This window comes from Podarcis melisellensis (genome assembly GCF_964234715.1).
Source record: "Podarcis melisellensis genome assembly, chromosome: 3".
Taxonomy (NCBI): Eukaryota; Metazoa; Chordata; class Lepidosauria; order Squamata; family Lacertidae; genus Podarcis; species Podarcis melisellensis.
The window spans coordinates 76,214,352-76,239,189 of NC_138530.1; the positions used below are offsets into that span (position 1 = coordinate 76,214,352).

At 41.1% G+C, this 24,838-nt stretch overlaps 1 protein-coding gene across 2 annotated transcripts in view; it reads right to left on the reverse strand.

Annotated features, from left to right (window-relative positions):
* KLHL32 (kelch like family member 32) overlaps window positions 1–24,838 on the reverse strand; it is a 66,144-nt gene that overhangs the window by 18,913 nt on the left and 22,393 nt on the right. Inside the window, exons 5-6 of one of the 2 annotated variants that reach the window (XM_081905084.1) lie at window positions 21,381–21,479; window positions 9,191–9,406 (exon numbers count right to left, since the gene is read on the reverse strand). In XM_081905084.1, the coding sequence (XP_081761210.1) occupies window positions 9,191–9,406; window positions 21,381–21,479 (315 nt within the window). The remainder of the gene's footprint in view (window positions 1–9,190; window positions 9,407–21,380; window positions 21,480–24,838) is intronic. The other variant, XM_081905085.1, reaches the window with a different exon arrangement.

Consider the following 24,838-nt stretch of genomic DNA (forward strand, 5'->3'; position numbering starts at 1 on the left):
AAAGGCACAAAATGACTGAAGATTTGCAATGACCTCACCTTTCAGTACTGTTTGATTAGCAGGGCAGTTTATTATAGCTAACAACCTTCACAGTGACAGGAGGGTTTTCTGTAGGGAGGGAGGGTGTGGGTGTGTGGAATAACAGCAGCAATAATTGATGGGCAAAGGTCTTTTCTAAATATTTCCTCCTAACCAATTTATTGTCATACCCAGTTTTAAATACGCACATTTACACTGCTTTCCCTCTTTGGAAGAACTCAAGGCAAAGATCATTTCTTAACCCAATTAGAAGTCAGCAATTTTGTTCAACATACTAATATTTAAGCATTTAGTTAGGTTGCATCCAATCCAAAATTTGCAATTTTATATATAGGCACACAAATATATATGCTTAAATTGCTTAAATATTATTTGCATGGCTTACAACCTTAAAACAAGTCAAATCAGAACTATTTTTCATTAAAGAGGCCCATAATATGCCAGTTATACCTAAGCCACTCAAGTCTCAACAGTCTCAACTCCTAAACTCTTTCGCACAGCTCTGCATAATTCGACCACATGGTTCCCTGAGATTCCAGCAGCTATTGAAATAAAAGCACGAAAAACATAAATCAAAGAAAACCTTTTTGTACTGCTGAACAGAGTAGGTATTTCAAGTGGTGAGCAGCAAGACCCTTTACTTTGTGTTCTTGAGCTGCATCAGATATTTGGCCAATCATACCCCTCTACAGTATATCAGCATTCAGGTCAATGCAGCAAAACAAAAGGAGGCTTAGCAGCAGAGATTAATTTGTATCATTTCTACCCAAAGAAGGGCAAGCGTAAGAAGGTTGATGCTGAAAGATATTCACATCCCATAATTTCATACGCATTCTGTACACAGTCAATTAAGTGAACCCACCTTTCCATGTCCTTTTATATACAAACAATTCTGCTTCCTATCTGCATGCCACCCCGTCTACTTCTCACAGGAGTGTCAATGCAATGAAGCTATTATAAGATGGGCACAACCCAGACAAATCTAAACATTTTATTAAAGCCCTTTTAATTCCTGTGGTAAATAGCATGCCTTTCCCTCTCCCTTACAGAAACCAGTGGGATTTAAAGAGGCTCAGCTGGGTCGCAACCAGTGGAAATTACTGTAGGACATGCAAAGGGCAATTCCATGATCAAACATGTTCTAACTACTGACAGAACGGGGTATAGCAGCTGTATAAGGCTGGAGAGCACCATAGCAAATTATCTTTTGCGAAGCAGTCTTTCCAGTTTCTCATCCCCATAGACTCAATTTTTGAATGGCTGGCAGTGACCACCTGCTGTAGATTGCTGGGTAGAGGTGTAAGTTGGTCCCAGCAAAGTCTCCATTAGCTACTGGTGCCCTGATGTAAGAGGGGAAGTCTTCCTCTTCAATAGCATCCATCACCATTTCCATAATTTTGGCAAAATCTGTAATGTTTCCGCACGTATGTCACTTATGTCTGTCTTTTCACTGTCTCTTTCCGAACCAGTTTGCTTCCTTAAGATCAAATTTCTGATGGTGCTTCTCCTGCCTATATCAACAGAAACTATTTGGGGAACCTGCAGCTGGAAGAGAACATGGAAGAGAACTGACTAGGGGCTTCTTCCAAGGCAAACAGTGGTGTCTTTGCCACATCAGCAGCCACTACACCAATCATGAGGGACATTCATCTCAAACCTATCTGCATGTCAAGCAACCCAACATTCCTCAAGCTTAGAGCAGACTGTGATTTTTAACCGGTATAAAATTTGAACACACGAGGTAAGCAACAATACAGACAGTGGTACCTCGGGTTAAGAACTTAATTCGTTCTGGAGTTCTGTTCTTAACCTGAAACTGTTCTTAACCTGAAGCACCACTTTAGCTAATGGGGCCTCCTGCCGTGCGATTTCTCTTCTCATCCTGAAGCAAAGTTCTTAAACCGAGGTAATATTTCTGGGTTAGCGGAGTCTGTAACCTGAAGCGTATGTAACCCAAGGTACCACTGTATTTTAACAAATATTCCCACTTTTTGCTAGTATTTTTAAAACAATATCAGATTCTGTTTGGGAGCAACACAACAGAAATTGGATCATGGAGCAATCTGCTGACTTTATTGGTGCTGTCATTTTTGAGGATGCAATATGAAAAATTCAAATTTTAAGTTCATACCTTGTGTTGTTGAGAGTCTATGCTTTAGAGAGACACAGCAGAATGCAACTGCAGAGTTAAAAGTAACTGCTGTATCCATTATTATTTCTTTCCTATTGTTGTTTAGTTGTGTCCGACTCTTTGTGACCCTATTATCTGCCCTTAAAAAGTTACCTGTGAAATTTCAGGGGGAAATTCAGAAGTAGGCTCTGGTACAGCATGAAGTGCAGCTGCTGGGGGAAAAGTGGGAGGGTAAGCAAATAAAACATTTTTTAAAAAACCAAGCGAAGTGCTAATTGTGATATCCTTTTCAGGTTACATTCACTCATGGATTTCATGCCTCCATTGAAATAAATGAGACACTCAGCTCCTGCAAAAGCTGCCTGTGATTGCTAGGACGCATGCAGTTTGTCATCTGTAGCAGAAGCATTCAACAGATGGTTTCTTGTTTCATTTCACAGGCTGTCTACTTTGATGAGCTATGTGTTTCTATGAGGCTGCCTGCATGCCTCTATTCAGATGTTCTTCCAAGACCCTGCTCAGAGTACTCTCAACTTCTGGAGTTTGGTGTTTATTATTCCCTTCTCCAGTGGCATGCGGTCATTGGACTAAGGGGACTAGGCTGGTCCCCTAAATGTTCCCCTGGTGCCTCCTTCCCAAAGCCAGGGAAGCTTCTGACTGGCTTAGGGAGGGAGGTGCGGGGTTCTGTTGGGTCCAAGATCCATCCTGCCATATTCCCAAAGTCTATCCAGTTTTTGGAAGGAGGCAGAAAGCTCCAGCATCCTGTCAGAGCCCTGGCACCTCCTTCGCAGAAGCCCAGAAAGCTTCTGACTGGCTTAGGGAGGGAGGCGCGATGCTCATGTGCATGATGTCAGCATGTCACAATGTCACATGCATGACATTGCCCTCACAAGCTGGCACCTCTGGCCCTAACTGTTCCCTTATGAAAAATTTCACCGCATACCACTGCCCTCCTCTGGTCCATCCACTGGACTCCTCCTTGATGAGCTTCACAAGGAAACACAACGTGCTGCTTACTTCTTCAGCTTTAGAAATAGCTTGATACCATTGGCTAGTTTTGAACTGCAATTTGTTGGTTGCTGCACTTTGTCGCTTATTGTTGTAATTTTATGTCGATATCTTATATTTATTAGTTGCCTCTGGAATCTGTGGTTAAGGGACAAAATGTTAATGTTAACTATATGTTTCAAGTATTTATTTTACAGGGTGAGAGTGTGGCAGAGGAAATCACTAAATAAATACTAATACAGGTGAGTAACTTGCAACATCAAAAGGGCAGATAAACTCTCCAGCGACAGATTATCAATTCCTGAGCTTTGGGTCCAGAGAAACCAGACACAGCCATCAGAGCAGATGAAAGACCTGCACATGGACCCAATTTCTCAGACTGCCATCGTCCACTTTTCTTAGTCACTTCATTCCCTTAGCTCCATAAATTCTGATTTGTGGCTTTTGAGTTTTTTTCTACACAGGTTATCAGGCTCTGCAAGGGCCAGTTTTGTTTTGCTTTTTAATGATTATTATGTCCAGCGTGTTTTGGCTGTGTTTGGATGTGAATACCTGTTCAAACTACTCAGCTATGAATGGTCATTGGGCAGTCTTTGGCAAGTCGCTGTTTCTCAGCCTGACCTCCCTCACAGGCTTGTTGTGCGGCTAAAATTGCATCCTTGGAGAAAGGTCATGATACAAAACATTATCAATAAAACTACCCTTTTCTTCTTCTCTATTCCATTTCAATAACTATATAATCAGACATCCGATTTCAGATGTACAGTCAGAGCACATTATGAACTGCCAAGGCAGGGACTACAGCTCAGCACCGCAGGAGATTAGAGCCAGTAATGGTAGCTGCATGAACATTCATGCATTTCCTGATCAGCAGGTTGCAGCAGCCAATTTGGGTTCTTCTTTTCCTTAAGGTCTTGGCAGATAGATGATTACCAAGGCTGTTTTGTAGAACTTTCCGACTGACATAAATGTGTTTTTCCTCCCTTAGGCTGCATCCTCCCTTCTCTATTAGAGCCCAAGTTCACAACAAAATGCTTTGTATTACATGAGCCTCAAAGTGGAAAGCCTAACTACACACACATACTTGCTATCTGTTATCTACAGTTAATGTTGCCAGAGTTTTCTCCCATATATATCCACTTTCAGAGTGGCTTTCAAGTTGACAAGCCGTCTCTAACATAGCTAGATTTCACAATTCTTCTCCTAGTCTCCAGCACTGCTACAACAGTCAGATTCTCCTAATTACTTCTTCACATATTAGTTTCACTTTTTCCTTACTAAACTATATGCCTTGTTTCCCCCTCACTTCTTCACAGAGAGAGAGAGAGATCTTTGGAAAGGGAGAAAAGTCTGAAATTGTAAATATATGGACAGAACAAGAAACTTGTGTCGACTTCTGGGTAGATTAGAAATCTTACAGATGCAACTCAATAAGGGAGGGGGTTGAACTTGTACTATAGACAAATAATTCTTCGCGACAGCCCTGTCTCTTACGGCTGCATCAATGGCAGTATGTCAAATGCCACCACGCTGATGTGGAACTAAATGATCGTCACATGACCAGAAAGAGTCAAACTGATGTGCCCGCAGTGATTCATCATAATCATTACCATTATTATTTTATTGTTTATATATCACTTCCTTCTCAATGAAGCTCAGAGCTGTGATGACCTACCTCCCCACACAAGTGGTAATGGTAAGTAGTCGTTTCAGATTTTGAAAAATGATTTTCATATAAGAATCTACAGCAAGACCTCAAAGCCTGCTTAAAAAGGAAGAAAAGAAAAATCTTTCACAAAAATCAGTGAATTTGGATATCCTTCCTTTGTGGTTAGTTTTAATATTTTTTTTTATTTAGAGTTATTTATATCACATTCGCACACACAAATAACTCACACTATAAAAAAATAGGTCAACAATGAAATGAACATAAGTTGCCTATCATTAATATATCGGGAGGGGGACATAAAGTGCCTTCCAGAATTATTTTTTAAAGCAGGTCTTCAACAGCATCCTAGAAATGATTAGAGAACTCCTAAGTGCAGTCTCGCTGCCTTGAAGGCCCTTGTCCCTGGAATCTAGTGCATCCATCCACAGGACCAGAGACCAGGGCTTTTGATGCCTATTTTAAGACTGACAGGTTACTATGGGCAAAGATGGTCCTTAAAAGAAATACATAAGGACCAGGTTAGGACTTATAAAAGGCTAACATCAGTAACCAATGCTAATTGCCCTGCTTTGATGCTATGCCTATCTGTGGGCGTAGGATGCATGGTTATTGGCCTAGCGAGGCGAGCTATCTGGCTGTAAGATAACTGCCAGCAAGTGGACTAATGGGAGGCCCTGGCCAAACTGATGTATAACTAATGCATAAATGTTTTCCTGGGTGCAGACAAGTCATGACAAACGCTTGCTGTTTCGGTGTCAGTCCAGAGTCTGTAAAGGCAGCAAGGCTCTGCAGGTTGGTTTGTAAGTCTACATTTTATTCTAAGAAAGCACCAGAACTGATCCCTCTGGCATTCTGGGCATCCTTCTATTGTATCCCTGCATTAAACCACTCACACTAGCCCTCCTTTGAGCCTGTGAATCAGAACAATTGCATGTGGTCTTAAATACTGGCAGTAGAGCATAGTGGAGAAAGGAATAAGGATCCACACCCACCCACCCAAAATGGTTCCCACTCCAAGACTCCAGGCTTAACACAGGCCAGAGTCACAACAGGGTGACCTTTGCCCATGGTTGCTATGGACTGCGATAATAAGGAGAAAATGGCCTTAACGTTCTTATCGAAAGCAAATGAAATATAATCAATAAAATGCATTCAGTCTTCTCATTTAGTTAAATGCACATAGGGCATTTTGGTTTTAAAAAACTTAAAACTTTTCAAACTTGCTTATTATCATCAACATCTCTCCTCATCACCCTCACTATTACTAGAGGTGCATATTTCACAGCAAACAAGAAAATACAGAACTATATACTGAAAGACTTTTCCTTGCAGCTCAGTGCTTAGTTGAGATAACTTCTATGCGTAGTCAGACCTCAACAGTGTTCTAAAAGTCAGATATGTATTTTTCGTCTAACTACCTAAACCTGAATCTACATTGGCGGTGAGTCATCGCTTCAGTGACACAGTGGAGGAATTCTTTATGCCTAGACAATATTGCCATCCACTCCAGGGGTCCTGCCCTTGGGAAAAGAAAGGAGGAGATACACCATTAAAATTTTGGCCGATGCTTATTGGAAGCTCAGCCAGGGGATGATGCCTTGGGGTGGAATACTAAATCAGAGTTATTCCTGTGCATGCATGCATGTGCATACACAACATGGCTACATATGGCATTGCCAATGTCACACCGATTAACGTGCTATAGTAACCAAAGAGTACTATTCCTCATAAGCTTCCCTAATACATACTCCCCCCCCCCAATCATTTGGGCCAATTTCCTCTTCCTTTCCTGGCACCTCCTGCACTGTTGTTGTCTTTTAAGACACGGGATGGGGATTTGTCAAAGTCAATGAGCACTTTATTAAAGGGAGAGTGCTCAGTAATGAACAATTCAGCAATTTAATGAGATTCTGTAGCTCTGTCTCCAGCCTGTATATCAAGTTTCACTTCTATAAAGCACCCTGACACTAATCCTCTGGCATACCCAATCTTCACCCTGGGCAGAATATTAGATTCTTCCATGGTATATTGCATTACCAGTATAACCTTAGCAAAAATGATGAACTTAACTACACTTGAGGCAACAGAGCAGGCCTGATTTGATTTTCCTGTATTGGGTTGACTATGAGGGAATTACTTATTTACTAAGATAAAGCAAAAACAGTTTCTTATTGCCCACTGAAAGCTTGAATTGGCAAATATTTATGTATGTCTTAATTCATTCTGGAGGACCAGGAATGAAATATATATATATATATATATTTGCCCACAGCAGTAAAATAGCTTAAATATTCTATGTAACAGCATTAGTAACCGTTAGAGAGGCAATTATGATAACACCTAAAGTGGTCAGTGTACAGTTTGCTGCCACTCAGAAAACAGCACATTAACCACCGAGGAACACAGTGCTAGCTGCAAGTGTGAAAGGAACAGAATACACACCCTTTTTTTCATGGGGGTTTCCTTTCTGGAAACCTAAAATACACCAAAGAAAACACCTACTGTCGTCCTTCAGTACAGGAAGAGAGACACATTTTATGAAAATACAGGGCTGCATTAGACACCCTGGAACATGGCTAAATGGTTCTCCTGAAGGCACAAATTTTATGCTCACTGCTCAAAAAAGGTATACAAGTGGCGGCCATTTTACGCACATTCACCTGATGTGCAACTGCCTATGTGACAGTCCTTTTGGACCCAGAAGAGGGTAAAATGAGGGGGGGAAACAGGGGCAAAGCAGGCTTATGCATGTTCCACCAATGCACACAGGGGGCAGGAATGGAGCCTCTCCCCAAAATAGTCGCCACCTGTACCCACTATTCCATCCTTCTAAAACAACAGTAAAACACCAAGACACTGGCTACCACCCATCCACTGCTCTAAACACTTGCACAAGTAGCACTTCTGTCTGGCCCAGTTCTGATGTCCTGCTAAACAAGAATGTGTCCCAGTGTCTATTGTGTGTGGGGAAAGATCCTCTCTTTGCAATTTTAATTGTTAGACTCAGATTTTGCCAAGTGATTTTATTGTACTGAACCTTTCAGAATTTTGTCTATTGTCTGCCAATAAAGGTTTGAAATTGAATATTCACCCCTCCTTCACCCCTTTCAGAAGGGCAAAGGTGGTTATACTAAGGTGCTGCCAAGTCACTCTGTAAAACGCTCCTCATGCATAGGCACTATGGAATGGCCTAGTAAGAAGTGCCCACTTGCAAGAAGAGCCTATTGCCATTGTAGCCCAGTTCAGAAACTTGGTGACACCACACAATTCTCAGGGATAAGATGTGGGGCTGTCCAAGGATCTGTGAACTACTGGAGTTCATGGGGACATACAAATTTAATGAACCAGTCCCTTTATCATCATCATTGAAGTTGTTGCTTTAAACCCTGCCCTTCAACAAATTTCCAATAAGCATAAGCGAGTATTGGGAAAATAATACACTAATGCAAGAGGTGTAAGCTATACTATGTGCTACTGTAGTTTAAGATGCTTACACTAGATTTTCTGGCTTCCATTACATCTATATCTATATTGCATCTCTTCCTTAGCAAAACACATTTCAGGGATGGCACTGCATTTTTGTCTCATTGCAAACAAGATTACACTGAACACCAAGGCAGCACAACAGTCTCTCATCTTAATAATTTAGACCACACAATTATGCATCAAAACAGAGAATGTGATCTCCCAAATGATTTTTTTTTTAGATCAAACTAACATATTTTGCAGATATAAAAACCAAGGGTGCAACCTTCCCCAATGTATTAAGAGGTATCCAAAGGATGTAACAGAGGTCACCTTCGGAACACATGGATTGTGCATTAGGACATTACACATTACACAAAATAGGCCACCTAGCAGTTAGAAAGCACGTCAAAGTGCAAGTAGATAAATAGGTACCGCTCCGGCAGGAAGGTAAATGGCATTTCCGTGCGTTGCTCTGGTTCACCAGAAGCAGCTTAGTCATGCTGGCCACATGACCCGGAAGTTGTCTGCAGACAAACACCGGCTCCCTCGGCCTGTAGAGTGAGATGTGTATGCAACCCCAGAGTCATCTGCTACTGGACCTTACGGTCAGGGGTACCTTTACCTTTATCCTTGCCCAGCTCTCCCCCACCCCAGGGTTTGGTCATGAAGCATGAGTTCTGCTGGAACAGCACTTCATTGCACAAGGTCACAATTCCTCAGTATACAGTCAGATTGTGCGTCAATAATTTTCCTCTGTTGCTTCCACGAAAAACGTGATTTGTTCTTAATCATTTTCTTTTCTGTAATGCTCAAGGGTCCACAGTCCTAGTCCTCCTACAGTTTAACATACACTTCCAATTATCATTGCACTTTACCTGCCAAATTTGTTCTTCGCTCAGTGACGTGAGTCGGTCACTCTTCAAGACCTCTCGGATGAGGCAGTATGGTAGCGTCAGGACTTCTTCTGGGTGGTTCTTCTGTAGCTCAGATAGGTGTTTTACCAAGAAGTCAACCACCGCTTTTTCCAGTAAAGTGAGGTTAAATAGGTCAGCAAGTTTATATAGGTCCAAGTAATTAAAGCTATTTAACTCCTGGTCAAATAAAAGAAGAAGAAAAATTAGGAGAACAAAGTTCAAGCAGAACTGAAAAACTCGGCAATGTGTTCAAACACTGCATATTTATGATATAGAAGAAAACACGGTAATCCAAATTAATCCCAAATAAACCCAACCTTGTTCCCATATGAAATAATTCATTTATCTACAGACAAAGAGACATTTTAGGGGCTAGAAAGGGAAGGTACAGTACCAACTTAGGGACTTCTAAACCAACATCTGCTGATTCACAAAAGAACAAATGAGAGACAGATTAGCTAGTGTGTAAATCAATCAAATTTCTTTTGTAACAGGGAAATTTGAGAGCAATCTACAACAGCTGTCACACCTTCCTTGGCTTTGGGTGAAGATGATGATTTGAGGGAGTTTACATTAGCAGAAGATTCCTCAGGAAACCTGGTCTTTCTTAGGGTGGTTTAGAACAGAGTTATAGGGGAAGAAATTCCACCTAGTCCCTGAAAGAACATGCAGAAGATGAAATGGCTGTTTCAGAGGAAATATATTAAAAACAATCCACATATGGTATCATGCCCTGATGAGATTTAATGTATCTGCTAGGTACCATGTCCCCAATTTTGGGAGAGGCCTAGTGCTAGGGTTTGAAGAAGTTATAGCCAGCAGGGCACATATATTCATCTCTGGTGGAGTGCCCACACTTATTGAGATTTTGGGATACAATATCCCAATGTCATAACTTGAAAATCAACTTGCTAACATCACTGAAAGTACAAGGCTGAAATGTGAGGGAAAAATAATGGATTCAATTGTTCAGAGAATTATCGGTTGATGTTGTTTAAGATGTCAGGTCCTTTGGATAACTAAGATAATGGTGATGAGACCCATAATAAGAAAAAATATTATGCCGTCATGCCATTGCAGTTGCTGAATCTTTTCTTTTGGCTGGAGTTATTTGTTTGCTGATGTTTCTATTTGATTCAAGTAAATAATTGTGGTTCTCAATATTATTATTTTTAAGTGTGGGAGATAACTTCAGATGAAGAAGCCCTTCTCTTATTTCAAAATAAATGTGTGTTTCTTTAACAGTGCACCCCATACAAGGCTTCTGGAAATTCAGGAGAGTTTCAAAAGCAGATTGGAATCTACCATTCCAAGTTTTTAAAAGATCAAATGGGAAGAGCCCAGTCCTTGGGCTCACCTAATGCAGCTCTTCAAATCCTGGCCAGTGTGAAAAGAAAAATTATTGATATTAGCTATCACAAGCACTCCCCATATTTTCTATACTGGCATTATATACTGTTATCACATTTTATTCTTGCAGTAACCCTGTAAGAAAATCAGGCCACAGTACAGTGACAGGCTGTGTAGACATCTGAACCCATGCCTCCCAAGTTCACTGTTCCACACTCACTTCTCTATAACCTATGCTTTCACTCAGTGTTTCTCAAACTTGGGCCCCCGGGTGTTGTTGGACTACAACTCCCACCATCCCTAGCTAGCAAGGGATGATGGGAGTTGTAGTCCTGCCTTTTAACCACTGTTTTAACCACTGGGCTGCAGCTATCAGCTACCTCTCTTATACATATGGTCAGTCTGATAAACAACTTGAATATGGAGCTTTTAAGGATCTCAAACTTTGTCCCACATTATTATTTTAAACAGCACTGAGTCCTTGCCCACTCAGGATACAAGAACTTTAGTTCTGAATTCCACAGCCAAGGAAGCTAAGTATATCAGCCTCCTCCAACAAAATTCACTCCATTGTAATACCAATCACTTCTTCAGCTTAAAATTATACACTGTGATACACTGCTACCCAGCTGATGAAGCTCCCTGCCAAAAAATGTCATGCTGAGATTGTGAGATGTATATTACTGATCAGATAACCTACCTTCCAATCAGCGATAGGGCTTTGGAAGCATAATGACATGACAAAAGTACAGGAATTGTCTACAGGAGTTGAACTTTTTATCTTCTTTTGGTACCCACCCCCCTAAAAATATATTAAGGCAGTTATCTGAAACATAGCAATCTAAAATGCTGCCTTGGAATGCATTTCAAAACAAAAATGTTATAGGAACAGTAGTATTTTTTAAGACATCTACTAAAAAGTAATTCAGTTCAGAAATGCAGTTATAGTTGTTAGGAGCAATCCAGAACTGACCACAGCTTGTGATAGCAATTTCACTTTCAAATGCTTTACCATTTTATGATTATATATGTTGCATTAAAGTCCAATGAATGTCAACATACACATGTGAAAGTCTGGACCATCAAACTATTTATTTATTGTTCTATATAATGTATACCATCAGCATAGCTCTATTCAACTTTTGTGCTTGCCTGAAAATTCAGAGGTACACACTAATGAATAATGTTGACAATCACTGGTTGGCTTCCCCATCCCTGTTTCCTGTTTTGTTACTCCCATAATCTCATATAGGTTTGTGATACTACAGAGAACTCAGGTGAGAGCAGTTTCCTTCAACTTGTCCTCAAGTGTTGCACTAGCCTACCAGACACCCAGATCTCTCTCGTGGGTCAGGCAGATAATTTATAGGCCCACTGCCAATCATCAATTCTAAGTCACCAATGGTAGCCAGGTTTCCTGCAGGCTGCTATTGGGTACCTTTGCTATTGGGTACCTTTGTAAGAAAATGGGGCACATTAAACTAAGGAGGAGAATGCCAATACTAAATGTTGCTCTACTGATGCACGTTCAAATGGCACAACCCAGCCAAAGCATGCTTAACCCTACTCATTTCAAACTGGAAAGTGTATGCCTATACCATATAAAAATAAGTGAAGGTTACAATATTTATCAATTGGATTATGCCCTGTTTCTTAATTTAGTGACTGGATCCAGACTTTGGTCCTGCCAGGAAGAGCATCCTCTGAGTGCAATTCTGCTCAGAATATAGAGCAATATGGAAGGTGATACTTGAGGTTGCAGGGGAAGGGAGGAAATCAAAGTTCCCCACTACCAGCACTGGTTCAAAATACTTACATGATCAGAAGGAGCTTTTCCCACATGCTTTTTATTACTATTTATTCATGCAGTGATTAGCCTGCTTGGTTAAAATGTGACCGAGCGTACATAATTTAATAACATTTTAAACTGGCTGCCATTTTTAACTACTCCTCTTTATTTTATTGTGATATTGGTTGCTTGTTTATGAATTAATTCGGAGAGGAGTTGTTCTGAATTTCACTGATAATTGCCTTAGGCATTTTTTTTAATGGAAAGGTGGAGTATAAATGTAAAGAAGCGAAGCAAAATACTTTGGTGTTTTGCTTCATGAAAATGCTCTCATAGCTTGTGAATGCGTGTCAATTCTTTTCAAACTTTGTTTTAAAATTAATTCAATCATCTGTATTCTAGAAGCCTTACTGAAAATATCATAGGAACTTCTGCACACGGCTCTGAACCCTCTGAACACTTACACTGGGAACATATCTTAAAGTTGGAAGATACTTCATCTAGTCCAACCTACAAGCCAATAAAAAAATGCAACTAAATTCAGGGGGGTTTACTTTAAAAAGTAAATGTAAAAAGGACTGGGTTGCAGAAAGGTTTAAACCGTGAGTGTGCACTTAAAAAATCTTATTGCATCAGATTAGCAGAACTTCTACAAGAGAGCTTGCAGGATATTTTTCAAAGTGCCCACACCCCTAATAAATGATATATATGAGTCCCGTGAATTTGTATGGCTCACAGCGCTGCAAATTATACTGTACCTATGGCTCTCAACATATACACATTACGTATGCCGAAAGAGACACCAACTACAGTGTATAGGAAAATACTCGTCAACATTCTATTTTAATATTATTTCATATCACTTGTTTTTCTTTATACGTTTAAGAAAAGCACTGCATGTGCCACCAAAAGGATGTGTGTAAGTAAGAGGCTGATAAATGAGAGTTAATCACAACCAAGTACACAGCAGAGTACAATATACCTCTGTTCCTGTGTGCTGTGCTATAAAAAGAAAAGAAAAACACAAGGAGAACTAAGGGGAGAGACTGCATTTCTTTATGACCTTATTTGAAAGATAAACTCCTTAGGGAAATACAATTTATTCAGATTATCAAGACCCTGCTGTGCAAATCTACAATCTGGGAGCACACTACAGAGATCAAAAAATATTTACTTTATTCTGTTGGGTATAAAAGCTTCTAATGAATGCATAATTAAGACAGGAAAAAGTGTATACAGCTTTAGAAATTCCATCGCTCAGCCAAGCCATTAATATCCAAGGCATCATACCCAGTTGTTACTCCACCTGCTTTGTTTTTGGATTACTGAATAATTATAAATCAAGGTATTACGTGATTTTCCATCCATATACCAGCAGCCCTTCCTATACGCAAACATGATGTACTGAAGGTGATTTTGCCCCTCCCTTCATCAGTTCCAAGATGAAACGATAATTCAATTTAAAATATCAAAAAGTGTATATACTGCAAACTACCAGCTAGAGGTACAGAGTTTGTATACGTATCTGAACAGCAATAAAGAGATAGTTTTATCTTTAACTGGTTGCATTTTATGACAATAGATACTGACTAATAATAGGTAATATACTAAAATTATGTGGAAACCATATATAAAATCCTATCTACAGAGATTAACCTCCTCCCCCAAATATACACAAACACATGCTGAGAGAAAGACCGAGCGCACTTGGCAAACCAACGTTCATCCTATATTAAATGCCAGATTTTTATTTGACTATATAATCAAACACTATCTACACCTTAGATTTGGCAGATCAACATATATATAAGAAAACCAGTCCCTTTCAAAATCACTACAATTTCCAGCATTTTATATCATTTGCCACACCATAGCTGTATTAACCCTGCAGAGGCTTAATTGCAAACTCACATCTATTGCAGCATAATATCCACACAGGTAGGCATACTTTCTGCGGCAAAAAGAGACCATGAAGCTCCTCTACAAACTTCATTGACATAATTAGGATTTGTGCAAATATCTCAAGTGTTCTTGGGTATCTTCCATTCATTTCAACTGGTATTTAGGCAGATAAATTCCTAGGAGATCTATCATGTCATTGATAAATAATACAACAATAATGTATGCATCACCTATTAACCAAATCTTCTAGGAAGCACACAGCTTGGATCAAATTATAAAACGAAACATCCAATGAGATAAAGAAACATTAGCCCAATTCAACATAGGATTAAAAATATTAAAATACGTTAAAAGGCCTGGGTAGACAGAAAGACCATGGCCCAATGCTGACAAGATGTCATTATAGACATCGAGTGGGCCACTCTAGGGAAAGGGGGGCACCACTGAAAAGCTGCCCACCCCTAGGGTTGCCATAGGTCCAGACATATCCAAAATACTGCAGTCGGCAGCAGTGTCTGGGCAAAAATGGAGAAAAAATTCTGGGGAAATCTGCCCGTGTTGCAGTGCTGTTTTTGCCACCCCCCACAAAAAAAAAATAGTTCAAACACAGGGTTGTGTTGTTGTTGTTGTTTGCAATTTTGCCCAAAAAGCTAAGCAAACAACTTTTCTGTCCAGATTTTCACTGTTTTAAATAGGGCAACCTCCCCACCCCAGATTAGAAGCACCATTTGGGTTCCCAAACTGCCTTTCCCTATTTCTTTCCTACTAAAAATGCCCCCCTCTCTTCTAATCCTAGTCAAGTCATGTGCTTTAATACTAACCCATGGTTATCTTTAACTTGGCTTTGCACAATCCCATCATTATCATTAACATTGTTTCAGATGTTATGCTAATCACAGTTAACTGAAAAAGAGATGAGGAAGGTGGGGTACAGGAGATAGAAAAGAGGAAGTCTGCATGTCCACAGGAGACCTTTGCTCTCTTAGCTGTGGTTCAGAGATTGAGAGAACCAGTCCTGTCAAAACCATTACTGTTCCCAATATTTCACACCCTGTGCCACATCTTCCCTGCTAAGTTTCCTTTCCAGATTTGGCACTCTTTGTATGCTCAGGGCTGCAACCAGCAAGGGCTCTTCACATGTGGCAATCTGTTTCCACCCACAGATCCTGCTTTTTTCTTTGAGGCAGGGGTTTTCAGGATATTTCAAAACCTTCTTGACTGCAATGGCACAATAGAGCTTTGATGGCCTGCAGATACATTTTAGAACCTACTTCTTCAGCCTGATTACCCAACTTTAAGATACACTTTCTCTGCTCCCTACCGAGATTCCTGCATTGCAGGGGGTTGGACTAGATGACTAGATGACCCTTGGGTCCCTTCCAACTATATGATTCTATCAACCCAGACCTTGCCAACAAGAGCAGATTATTCGAATTTCATATGTACTTTTCATTAATTCATTCCAAGCAGTGGCGTAACGTGGGGGGTGCAGGGGGGGCCGGCCGCACCGGGCGCAACATCTGGGGGGTTGGGTTAGGGGGCGCAAATCCACGGGTTAGGGGGCGCAAATTACTTGCCTTGCCCCGGGTGCTGACAACTCACGCTATGCCACTGATTCCAAGTACTGAACATGTGTTCTTATTTTTGTGGTGCAGGTTTCATATTTGATTGGGGCTTTACTTTATGTAAGCATGAGAGAGAGAGAGAGAGAGAGAGAGAGAGAGAGAGAGAGAGAGAGAGAGAGAGAGAGAGAGAGAACAGAAGTCCTAGGGCCCACCTAATAAGTTTCCCACTTTGCTAAAAGCAAAGCAGATTATCACTTCTATTTTAGGCTGCCGAAAAGAATAATCACTCAAAACCCGGCAAGCATCTGACAGACATCTGAAGATGAACTTATTCTTTTCCCATCTTAACCTTTCTCAGTAGCTTTTGGATGAGAAACAAGATTTAAAATATGAAGGCTACTCATTCTTCAGAGATGTCTATTAACATGGATAAAAACCAATTTAAAAATTTTGTGCATGTGGGTGGATAGGACTGGGGAAGCTGAAATAAAATATTCCTCCATTTCTTTCCAAGAGCTAAAAGGGCTACATGCATCTGGTACTCATATTTCCTATTCTCTCACATTAGAGAAGCAAGTCTCCTCTTTCAGGTCACGTATCCCACATAAAAGTGCTAAACTAATGCCGTTTAATGACAAATTAATGTCCATGAATAAAAAATACACCTCTAATAGCATAGAGTAATTTGCCATTACAATATCATCATTGGACATGCCCCTGGTTTAATACGATGTATTTAATTCATAACTTAATGAGTGATATATAAAAAGAGAGAGATGAACCCTGCAATTACATTTATGTGAGTCTGTCACCTTATTTGTAAAACCTTAGAGTCATTTACATTCAAATTAGAACAAATGAGTGATTTCACAAAGTGCAATGATAAATGACCACTGCTGCACAAGACAGGGCTGTATTTCCTGTGAAACCGTTAACAGTTCCCCATTATTTGTTAAAAATTACAATGCATATTGCCCAGTGTTGTGTGAATAATGACTTTTTTACTGATTAGGTCACAAGACTAATATGGAGCAAAATAAATAATTTCTTTTCATTTTTGTTCTTTCTGACGCTTTAATTTATTCAAACAAGTGGGCTTACACTGCCACCTACTGCTTAGTGGTGAGTATTGTGGGGATTCCAGAGTCTTTCAAGACAAAACAAAATACACCCCAATCATCTATAATACCAGTTTTGTTGTTTTAAAACCTGAAACCTTCCCACCCATCCCAAGTCCAGTGAGACTCCCCTCTGCTCAAATGCTGGCTGGTAAATTACAGGACATGTAATATTTGCACGTACCAACCAGTTCCACTTGACAAATGAAACACAAATTAAGTGATAAGATGGATCAAAATATATATATAGTACACGTCATTATCATTCAGCAAATATCTGAATGAATGAAATCAAGATGCAGTTCCTAGATGGATGTCCAAATGCATGCTTATTGCTTCATGCGTCACACCACCAGCACAGATCAAACATCACAGGCAGTGTGTCTTGTGATTCCCTTCTCCCCTGCCTTTTCAAAATGACAGACAAGCAGGAAAATTGTGTGCTCCATGAAATCTGCCACTTTAAGCAACTGCCACAGGGCAAGACCTACATCACAGTTGCTACCCCTGAACCTAGCACCTTTCAGTCAGCAGATGTTCACAGGTTCAAAAACCAAGTTATGGGGGGAAACAACCTGCCTTTAAAACATTATTTGCCGTGTTGTAAGGACTGCATGAATGCAGACGCTTAACAAAAGCTCCTGCCAGCCCATGTGGATTGTAGCACAGCACCTTTTGTAAGATTAATTCCCTGCACATGTTAAACTATGAATTAGCCTAACTATATAGACTTTAGTTGTATCATAAACTAAGCCCCAGTGTCTAATCAAGTCTTTCTATCAAGGTAATAAAAGCTCCCGGGAAGAAAAACCACAACACTTTCCAGCACTTCTCCTTGCCTGCCAGTAATAATTCAGATAACAGAATGTAAAAATAGAACATATTGCTGTGATTGTTACTGCTTCTTAATAAAGACAACAGCACTGTATCGAAGAGTCACTCTACTGGACTTCTCTACAGCTGTTGCCACCATAAATTCCTGTCCACATTCTAAGAGGGGCATGGGGCGAAAAGAAATCCTGCAAATCTTTCTAGTCCTTCAATTCAGAAATTCAAGATTAAAACCAAACCCTCGGGTATCCAGCAAACTTCAACACAGTTCAGTGTTGCTTAATTAAAACACTCAGCAACTAATGAGTCGGCAAAAGTTCTAAGGAATTCATGACATTATATACCTTCCAGTTCCTAATTCTCTGGCCAGCTAGTTGTCTACATTAGCTGTATCCTTGAGACCAACCTTCATACCACATAGAAGACAATGCAGTAATCTAATACATGAACACCTATGGTTAAATTATACCAATCCAAGAATGGTGGTAGTTGTCTTATTAGCTGCAGCTGGTTAAAGGCACCAAGGAACACCTGGGGTTCCAATAACTGGGTCTACAACAACCTGCTCCTTTAGAAAGAGTGCAGCCCCATCCAGGCCAGTTCCCTGGACCTGTGAATAGTTCACCCAGTTCAGATGTCACAGAGAAATAGAGTTGGACATCATAAGCATATTGATCTTAAAGGGAAAGGGACCCCTGACCATTAGGTCCAGTCGTGACCGACTCTGGGGTTGCGGCGCTCTTCTCGCTTTACTGGCCAAGGGAGCCGGCGTACAGCTTCTGGGTCATGTGGCCAGCATGACTAACCCGCTTCTGGCAAAACCAGAGCAGCGCACAGAAACACTGTTTACCTTCCCGCCGGAGCGGTACCTATTTATCTACTTGCACTTTGATGTGCTTTCAAACTCCTAGGTTGGCAGGAGCTGGGACCGAGCAATGGGAGCTCACCCCATCGCGGGGATTCGTACCACCAACCTTCTGATCGGCATTCCTAGGCTCTGTGGTTTAACCCACAGCACCACCCGCACCCCTATATTGATCATACCTCACTCCAAATCTCCTAATGACTAATTCCAAATATGATTTGATGTTAAACAGCACTGGAGATAATATGGTGTCCTTCAGCACCTGTAGCTCCAGAGCCAGGGGGGCTGAGAAACACTTGTACAACATTATCTTCAGGATTGGCCACACTAGTGTCTCCTTCAAGGTGGAAGGCACCACTCCACAACCACTTAAAAACACCTAGCTCCCCACCCCCAATCTAGCTTCAATCAGCCATGAAGGACAAGGATCAAGAGGACACATGGTTGGGTGCATACTTGCAAGCACTTGGCACATGTTGTTGGGCTGCAAGAACTGAAATTGATCTCACATTGAAAGGCTTGATGGAGCATTGGAAACCTTACTAGAAGTTGTGTCAACCACGGCATCAAGCTCACTACCAAGGCAGGTGACTGCCCTCAAAGCACACAGCAAGGAAATCACAAAGGGTCTCTGAGGTGTCCTGGGTGGGTTCCATCTACCAATATAAGTCTCAAGAGCCCACAGACCACCCTGAAGATCTCCACTGGGCAATTACTCAATGATCCAATGGAGTAGGCCTGCTTCATTGTTTTCATCACCACTAAGTAGGCACCATTATGTGCTCTAACTCATGCTTGGTCAACTTTGCCATGGTACTTTCACCATCTGCTCTAGCAGTCATGCAGCCTATTTAATAGCACATAGCTCCGCAGTATACCAGTATACAGGATTTACCCCACAGTGTCAGAGAGGACACTATCTCTGATTTCCATACCACCAATGGTATGCATGCTGCAGTCTCTCATGACAACAGTTCCCAACACCACACTACAGTGAGCCAACTCAGCTGGGAAAGCTGCTGGGCAGTAGGCTAGGTGGTAACCCATCAAGGCCAGTTGCCAGAAGGAGAAGTCAACTCCTATCCCAGATCCTCTAGTCTATGTTGATGCTGCACAAAGTACCAGACAAGCAAAGCTGGGCAAAATCCACTCCCCCCAGCTCACCCACCCAGGTCTTGAGAGATAAACGCCAGATTGGCTCCTTCATCCACTATCAAAACTAGCAGCCACAGAATGGAAAGGCATCTGAATCTTATCTCTATACATAAAATGCAATACAGAAGCATCAACGTTTAGAATGAGAAAACTGGAGTGACTTGATGAAGGTTTAAAAGATCCCAAATGGACAATGTTTTTATTGAGACCAAGCACAAAATGGTGGCAAGCTTCCAAGCTTTTCAATAGTTTTCATCAGGCAATATGTCCATAAGAGTAATGCAACAACAACAATAAAAAGCGTTAGGGTTGGTTAATGTTCTTCTAGATTCGCTGTACACTATACAAACCCTATAGCAAATACAGTGGCTGGGGGGAATCGCCACAAGGGGGAACAGTTATCTCGCCACTTCAAACTGCGGCAATAGATCAGACAAGATGAGTGCTATTGTTTCTACTTCTCTTGCCATCAACCCAGTAATCTGCAGGCAAAAAATAGAGGGGAAAGAGCACCCTAAAGCCATAAAAATGATGGGCTGAGACAGCCATTTGCTCACTTTTTGGCAGCCCTGTAAGTAACTTCTATTTTGAAAGAGGGGAGACCATTATATTGCAGAGGGGGTAGCTAATCATTTGTGAAGTTGCAGACACCCACCAGCGAGTGCTCCAGATGCTCTGTGAACCACCTTTCTCAAAGCATTCACTTTTGTGACAAATGCACTGAGAAAAGAACTATTACAATTCAGTGATTCTTTTTTAAAATTTTATGTTTTGCAGAAAAGGAACAGTTTCCCGGTCCCAAAAATGCTGTTTTAAAATGACATTGCATTCTAAGCACCAAAATGTCTGTATCTGAAAAGGTTTGGGTAGATCCCTGTTGTTGAAACAATGCTCTGTGGGAACCCTGCAATATAGCTGTTTACTTGTACAGAAAGTACATAGGCAATATTGACCCTCTTTAGCCTAAAGAATGGACAGGAAGGTGCACAGATGGAGATAGGAGCAGGGTACTTAAAGCACCACCTAAGCCATGACGGTCTAAACATAGCACTATCAATTGGACCTCAAAACAGGCAGGAAACATGAGCATTTGGCATAGCACAGGTGAATCATTCTCACAATGTGTATAGATGTACTTGTGTTTATTGTAATTGTTTGAGTGTTTTGATTGTGTTTGTAAGTCACTTTGAGAAATTTATATGAGAAAACTGACAAAATAATAATAATAATGTCCAGTTCCAGTTAGTAATCTAAACAGCAATATCCTGCACTAATAGAAGTGTTTGAACAATCTTCAAAGGCAGCCACATGTCCCACACATTACAGTTGTCTTTTCTGGAGAACACAGGGGCATATACCTGATTTCCTGCCTCCCCATTCTCAAAAGAAATCCACCCTGTACAGATCAAAGGCTAAACAGAAGTCCAGTTCAAAGTCATAATCAAGGTATTGTGTAGTTCTCGCCTCCTGTCATACAGCTGAAGGTGCTCATCCCAACCTCACACATGTAACACAGACTTAAGAATTAAGCTAGGTGCAACCAAATAAAGGGGTGAATCAAGCCCCTTAGCCTTACCTGGATAAGATAGTGAGAACATAAACTAAGCATTTCCAGCAGCTGCAGATGGCTGCCTGCAGCAAGCACATCTTGAATCACACCTGGTTCCAAGAGTACCTGTATTGGGGAATAAAGAGAAAGAGAACTTGTAAGGAACTTGTCCTTGAAAGTGCTCTGCAAAATATTCAATGTGATGTTTGAAGCTGTCAATTCTTACAACACTCCAGGTGCACAATCTATAAAGTTTTGCATTTTGTTTGAAAACCCTTTCAAACAAACGGTTTAACTACAGTTAAAAAGCAGGCACTGTTGTTTCTCTTCACAACAGACAGGAAGGAGAGAGAAGCACTGCTACTTATTTCTGTAGCCAGCAAATATTATTAAATTACACCTATTAACAACATTTTCCTTACAGCAGATTCATACAACCAATATGCTGCATGATGCCCACTTATTGCTTTAGCCCATGTTTTCTCAGCAGCTCATAGTGAGGGCAGTCATTGGGCTAATTTGCCTTGCGCAGAAGCTGCCAGATTTGCATACTACTACAAACATATCAACACTGATCACACGATTACCAAACGAAGGCAAATATTGTCAACATGTCCACCTTGTGTGCATAGTCACTAGAATGTTCAACAGATAACTTATTTGTTTTGTTTCTAACTTTGCACAAATGTAGCTACTTTACACTACCACAGAGATATCCCCCAGGTTTTTGTCATCTACATGAAACTTTCCACATTAGCAGCTTTGAGATCTGCAATTGAGCTAGTAAGGACCATAAACAAACAAACAGAGGGGGGACGTGAACGTAACACATTCCAAGTAATTGTTGTGGGAAATTACAGTCAAACGTAACTGTGCATGAGTGCTAGTTAGTGCATGAAGGGGTTATGACCATAGAGCTCTATTCCTAGATTCAACTAGGTAATCCCCCTCTTTCCATGTGGAAAGGAAGCTGCTTCCCTTCCTGTTCCTCACTCCTCTCTTCCAGCCAAGTAATCCACCAGGACGGATGTATCTGAACTTCATCCAAGTTCAGACTGCATACTTGAAGTTGTATTGTGTATTTTGCACCCACGAGTAATCTACTTGTGTTCTCCTTGCTGCTGCATGGAACAATGTTTGAAACAGACCTTTGGATTTAGTAAGTAAAGCTGGGAAAACAAAACCTTCTTCACCTGACACTGTAATATCAGCATAGGTACCAGGTGAGCCTTTCTGGGGATAAATGCCACAGTTAATGAAATTTTAACACTGACCACAAATGGCCTACTGTAACTTAAGAGGGTAGATCCCAAGCCATTTAAAACCAGCTCTTGTGCTTAGAAAAAAACTAACAAGTGAAGCTGTTGCATTCCGCTGCCCATTCTGCCTTGGTACCAGCTAGCGGGGCAAATCTGTGGCCTATTAAGGCTGAAGGAGACAGCCTGTCTGACTCTCTTGTGTCAGTCACATGCTTGAGAGTGGGGTAGAGACAGGCTGTCATTTAAGTGCTGTGCTGCCACCTCTCTCCCTCTTCTTTTCCTGGCAGCAGCACCCACCACCCTCCCTCCCTGTCTCTCCGTGTGAATTTATGGCTGATCCACCTGTTTGTGGGGGTTTTGTTTTGTTTTTGTTTTGCCTATTCCATACTGAATAGCTGGGTGCTAGGCATCAGATGGTCTGCTGTACTGTTTATTTGGCTAATCTGATCTTCAGTTTGGTTGGTTTTGGCAGTTCAGGAAGGAAAGTAGTTGCATTTTAGGCTTTGGGCACCTTTCTGGGTGATGGGCTGCCCCCGAGGCTTACACTCTGGGCTCTGCATCTCTATGGTAGGATAGGGGCCTTGAGGCTAAACTGCTTCAGCTGACCAAAGCTATGGGGCCTTGAGTGGGTGAGGATGGAGCAGCACAGGCATTCCTACTCACCATCATGGGGTGACCTGGGAATGAGAGGCAGGCTTGACAGCCTTGCCTCCCCTTCCTGCAGGCAGGAGTTTTGGTCTCCCCAGTGACTGCTGTTGTTCAGGTTCAGGTTTGCTCCTGCAATAATGTTTTCCCTCGACAGGGTTTTTTATGGGTTTTACTCTTAACTGAAGTGCCCCTAGTTCAACCCAGCTTCTGTGTCTGTCTCTCTATTCGGCAATCAGGTCACAAAGTGCCAGGGAGGAACCAGACAGCTGTGTTCTGAACTAAAAGAAGTTTATGAGATGTCAAAGGAATCCCTGCATTGTGGTAACCTACCTGGAATTAACAGCCTATGGATCATTCTGATAAGCTATCTCTGTCCTGGAGAAGTTGTAGCTCAGGGGTAGTCAACATGGTACCTTTTCAGATGTTACTGGACTCTCATCAGCCCTGGCCATTGGCCATACCAGCTGGTGCTGATAGAAGTGGGAGACCAAAACCCTCTGGAAGGAACCATGTTGGCTACTTCTGTTGTAGCTGGTGCACTAGGCTTAGCTGGCAAAAGGCATGACATTCAACAGGGGCTTTCAGTATCAAGGTTGGCTCAGTCACTCCCGAACTGCAAGCCTGATCTTTTAAGGCTGATCTTTGGTCAAATGCAGCAGCCATTAACAGTACCTCATGAAAAGTACTAGATAAACAAACTTAGATCAAGTTAAGAAAACAACCAGTTAAATATAAAAGGACTGCATTAAATCTTATGCAGTGACTACTAAAAAGTTAAAGACAGGTTCAAAACATAACCTGACATCATAACTTAATACAGTGGTAGCTCTACTTATGAACTTAATTCGTTCTGGAGGTCCGTTCTTAACCTGAAACTGTTCTTAACTAGAAGCGCGCTTTCGCTAATGGGGCTTCTTGCTGCCGCTGCATTGCCAGCACACGATTTCCGTTCTCATCCTGGGGCAAAGTTCTCAACTCGAGGTAACTCTTCCAGGTTAGCAGAGTTTGTAACCTGAAGTGTTTGTGACCTGAGGCGTTTGTAACTCGAGGCACCACTGTATACACTTTAAAACATGATCTAATAGCTCTAGACAGTATCCTAAATATAATTGCTAAAAATTATTATATAATTCATAGGGAGATGTCTATTTTTGTATTGAGAGTTTCCCATAACCTAACAAGTATGTCTAACAATCATTTCTAATGAACACTGCTTCTGTTGAACAGGAATAATGAAGTATTTCCACACAGATTTCCTTTTCCTATTTTAATATCCAATCCTGCAACACCAGCTGTTTTCACTAGAGGTCTCAAGAAACCCACTTTATACAGAAAAGGAACATTCCACTTTCCTGCTGTTTAAAGAAATAAATGAAACTGAGAAATAACAGAACACATATTTTAAGGAGATTGAATGCATTACCTATATAATCAAAGTACTGCCTATCTGATAAATTGTTTCACATACAACACAATCCAACATGGTTTACTAACTCCTTGTAAGATGATGAACCAGAGGGCTGACTAAAAACAAATGAGCAAGTCTCCTATAGCATACCAAGTACTGCACTTGTGGGG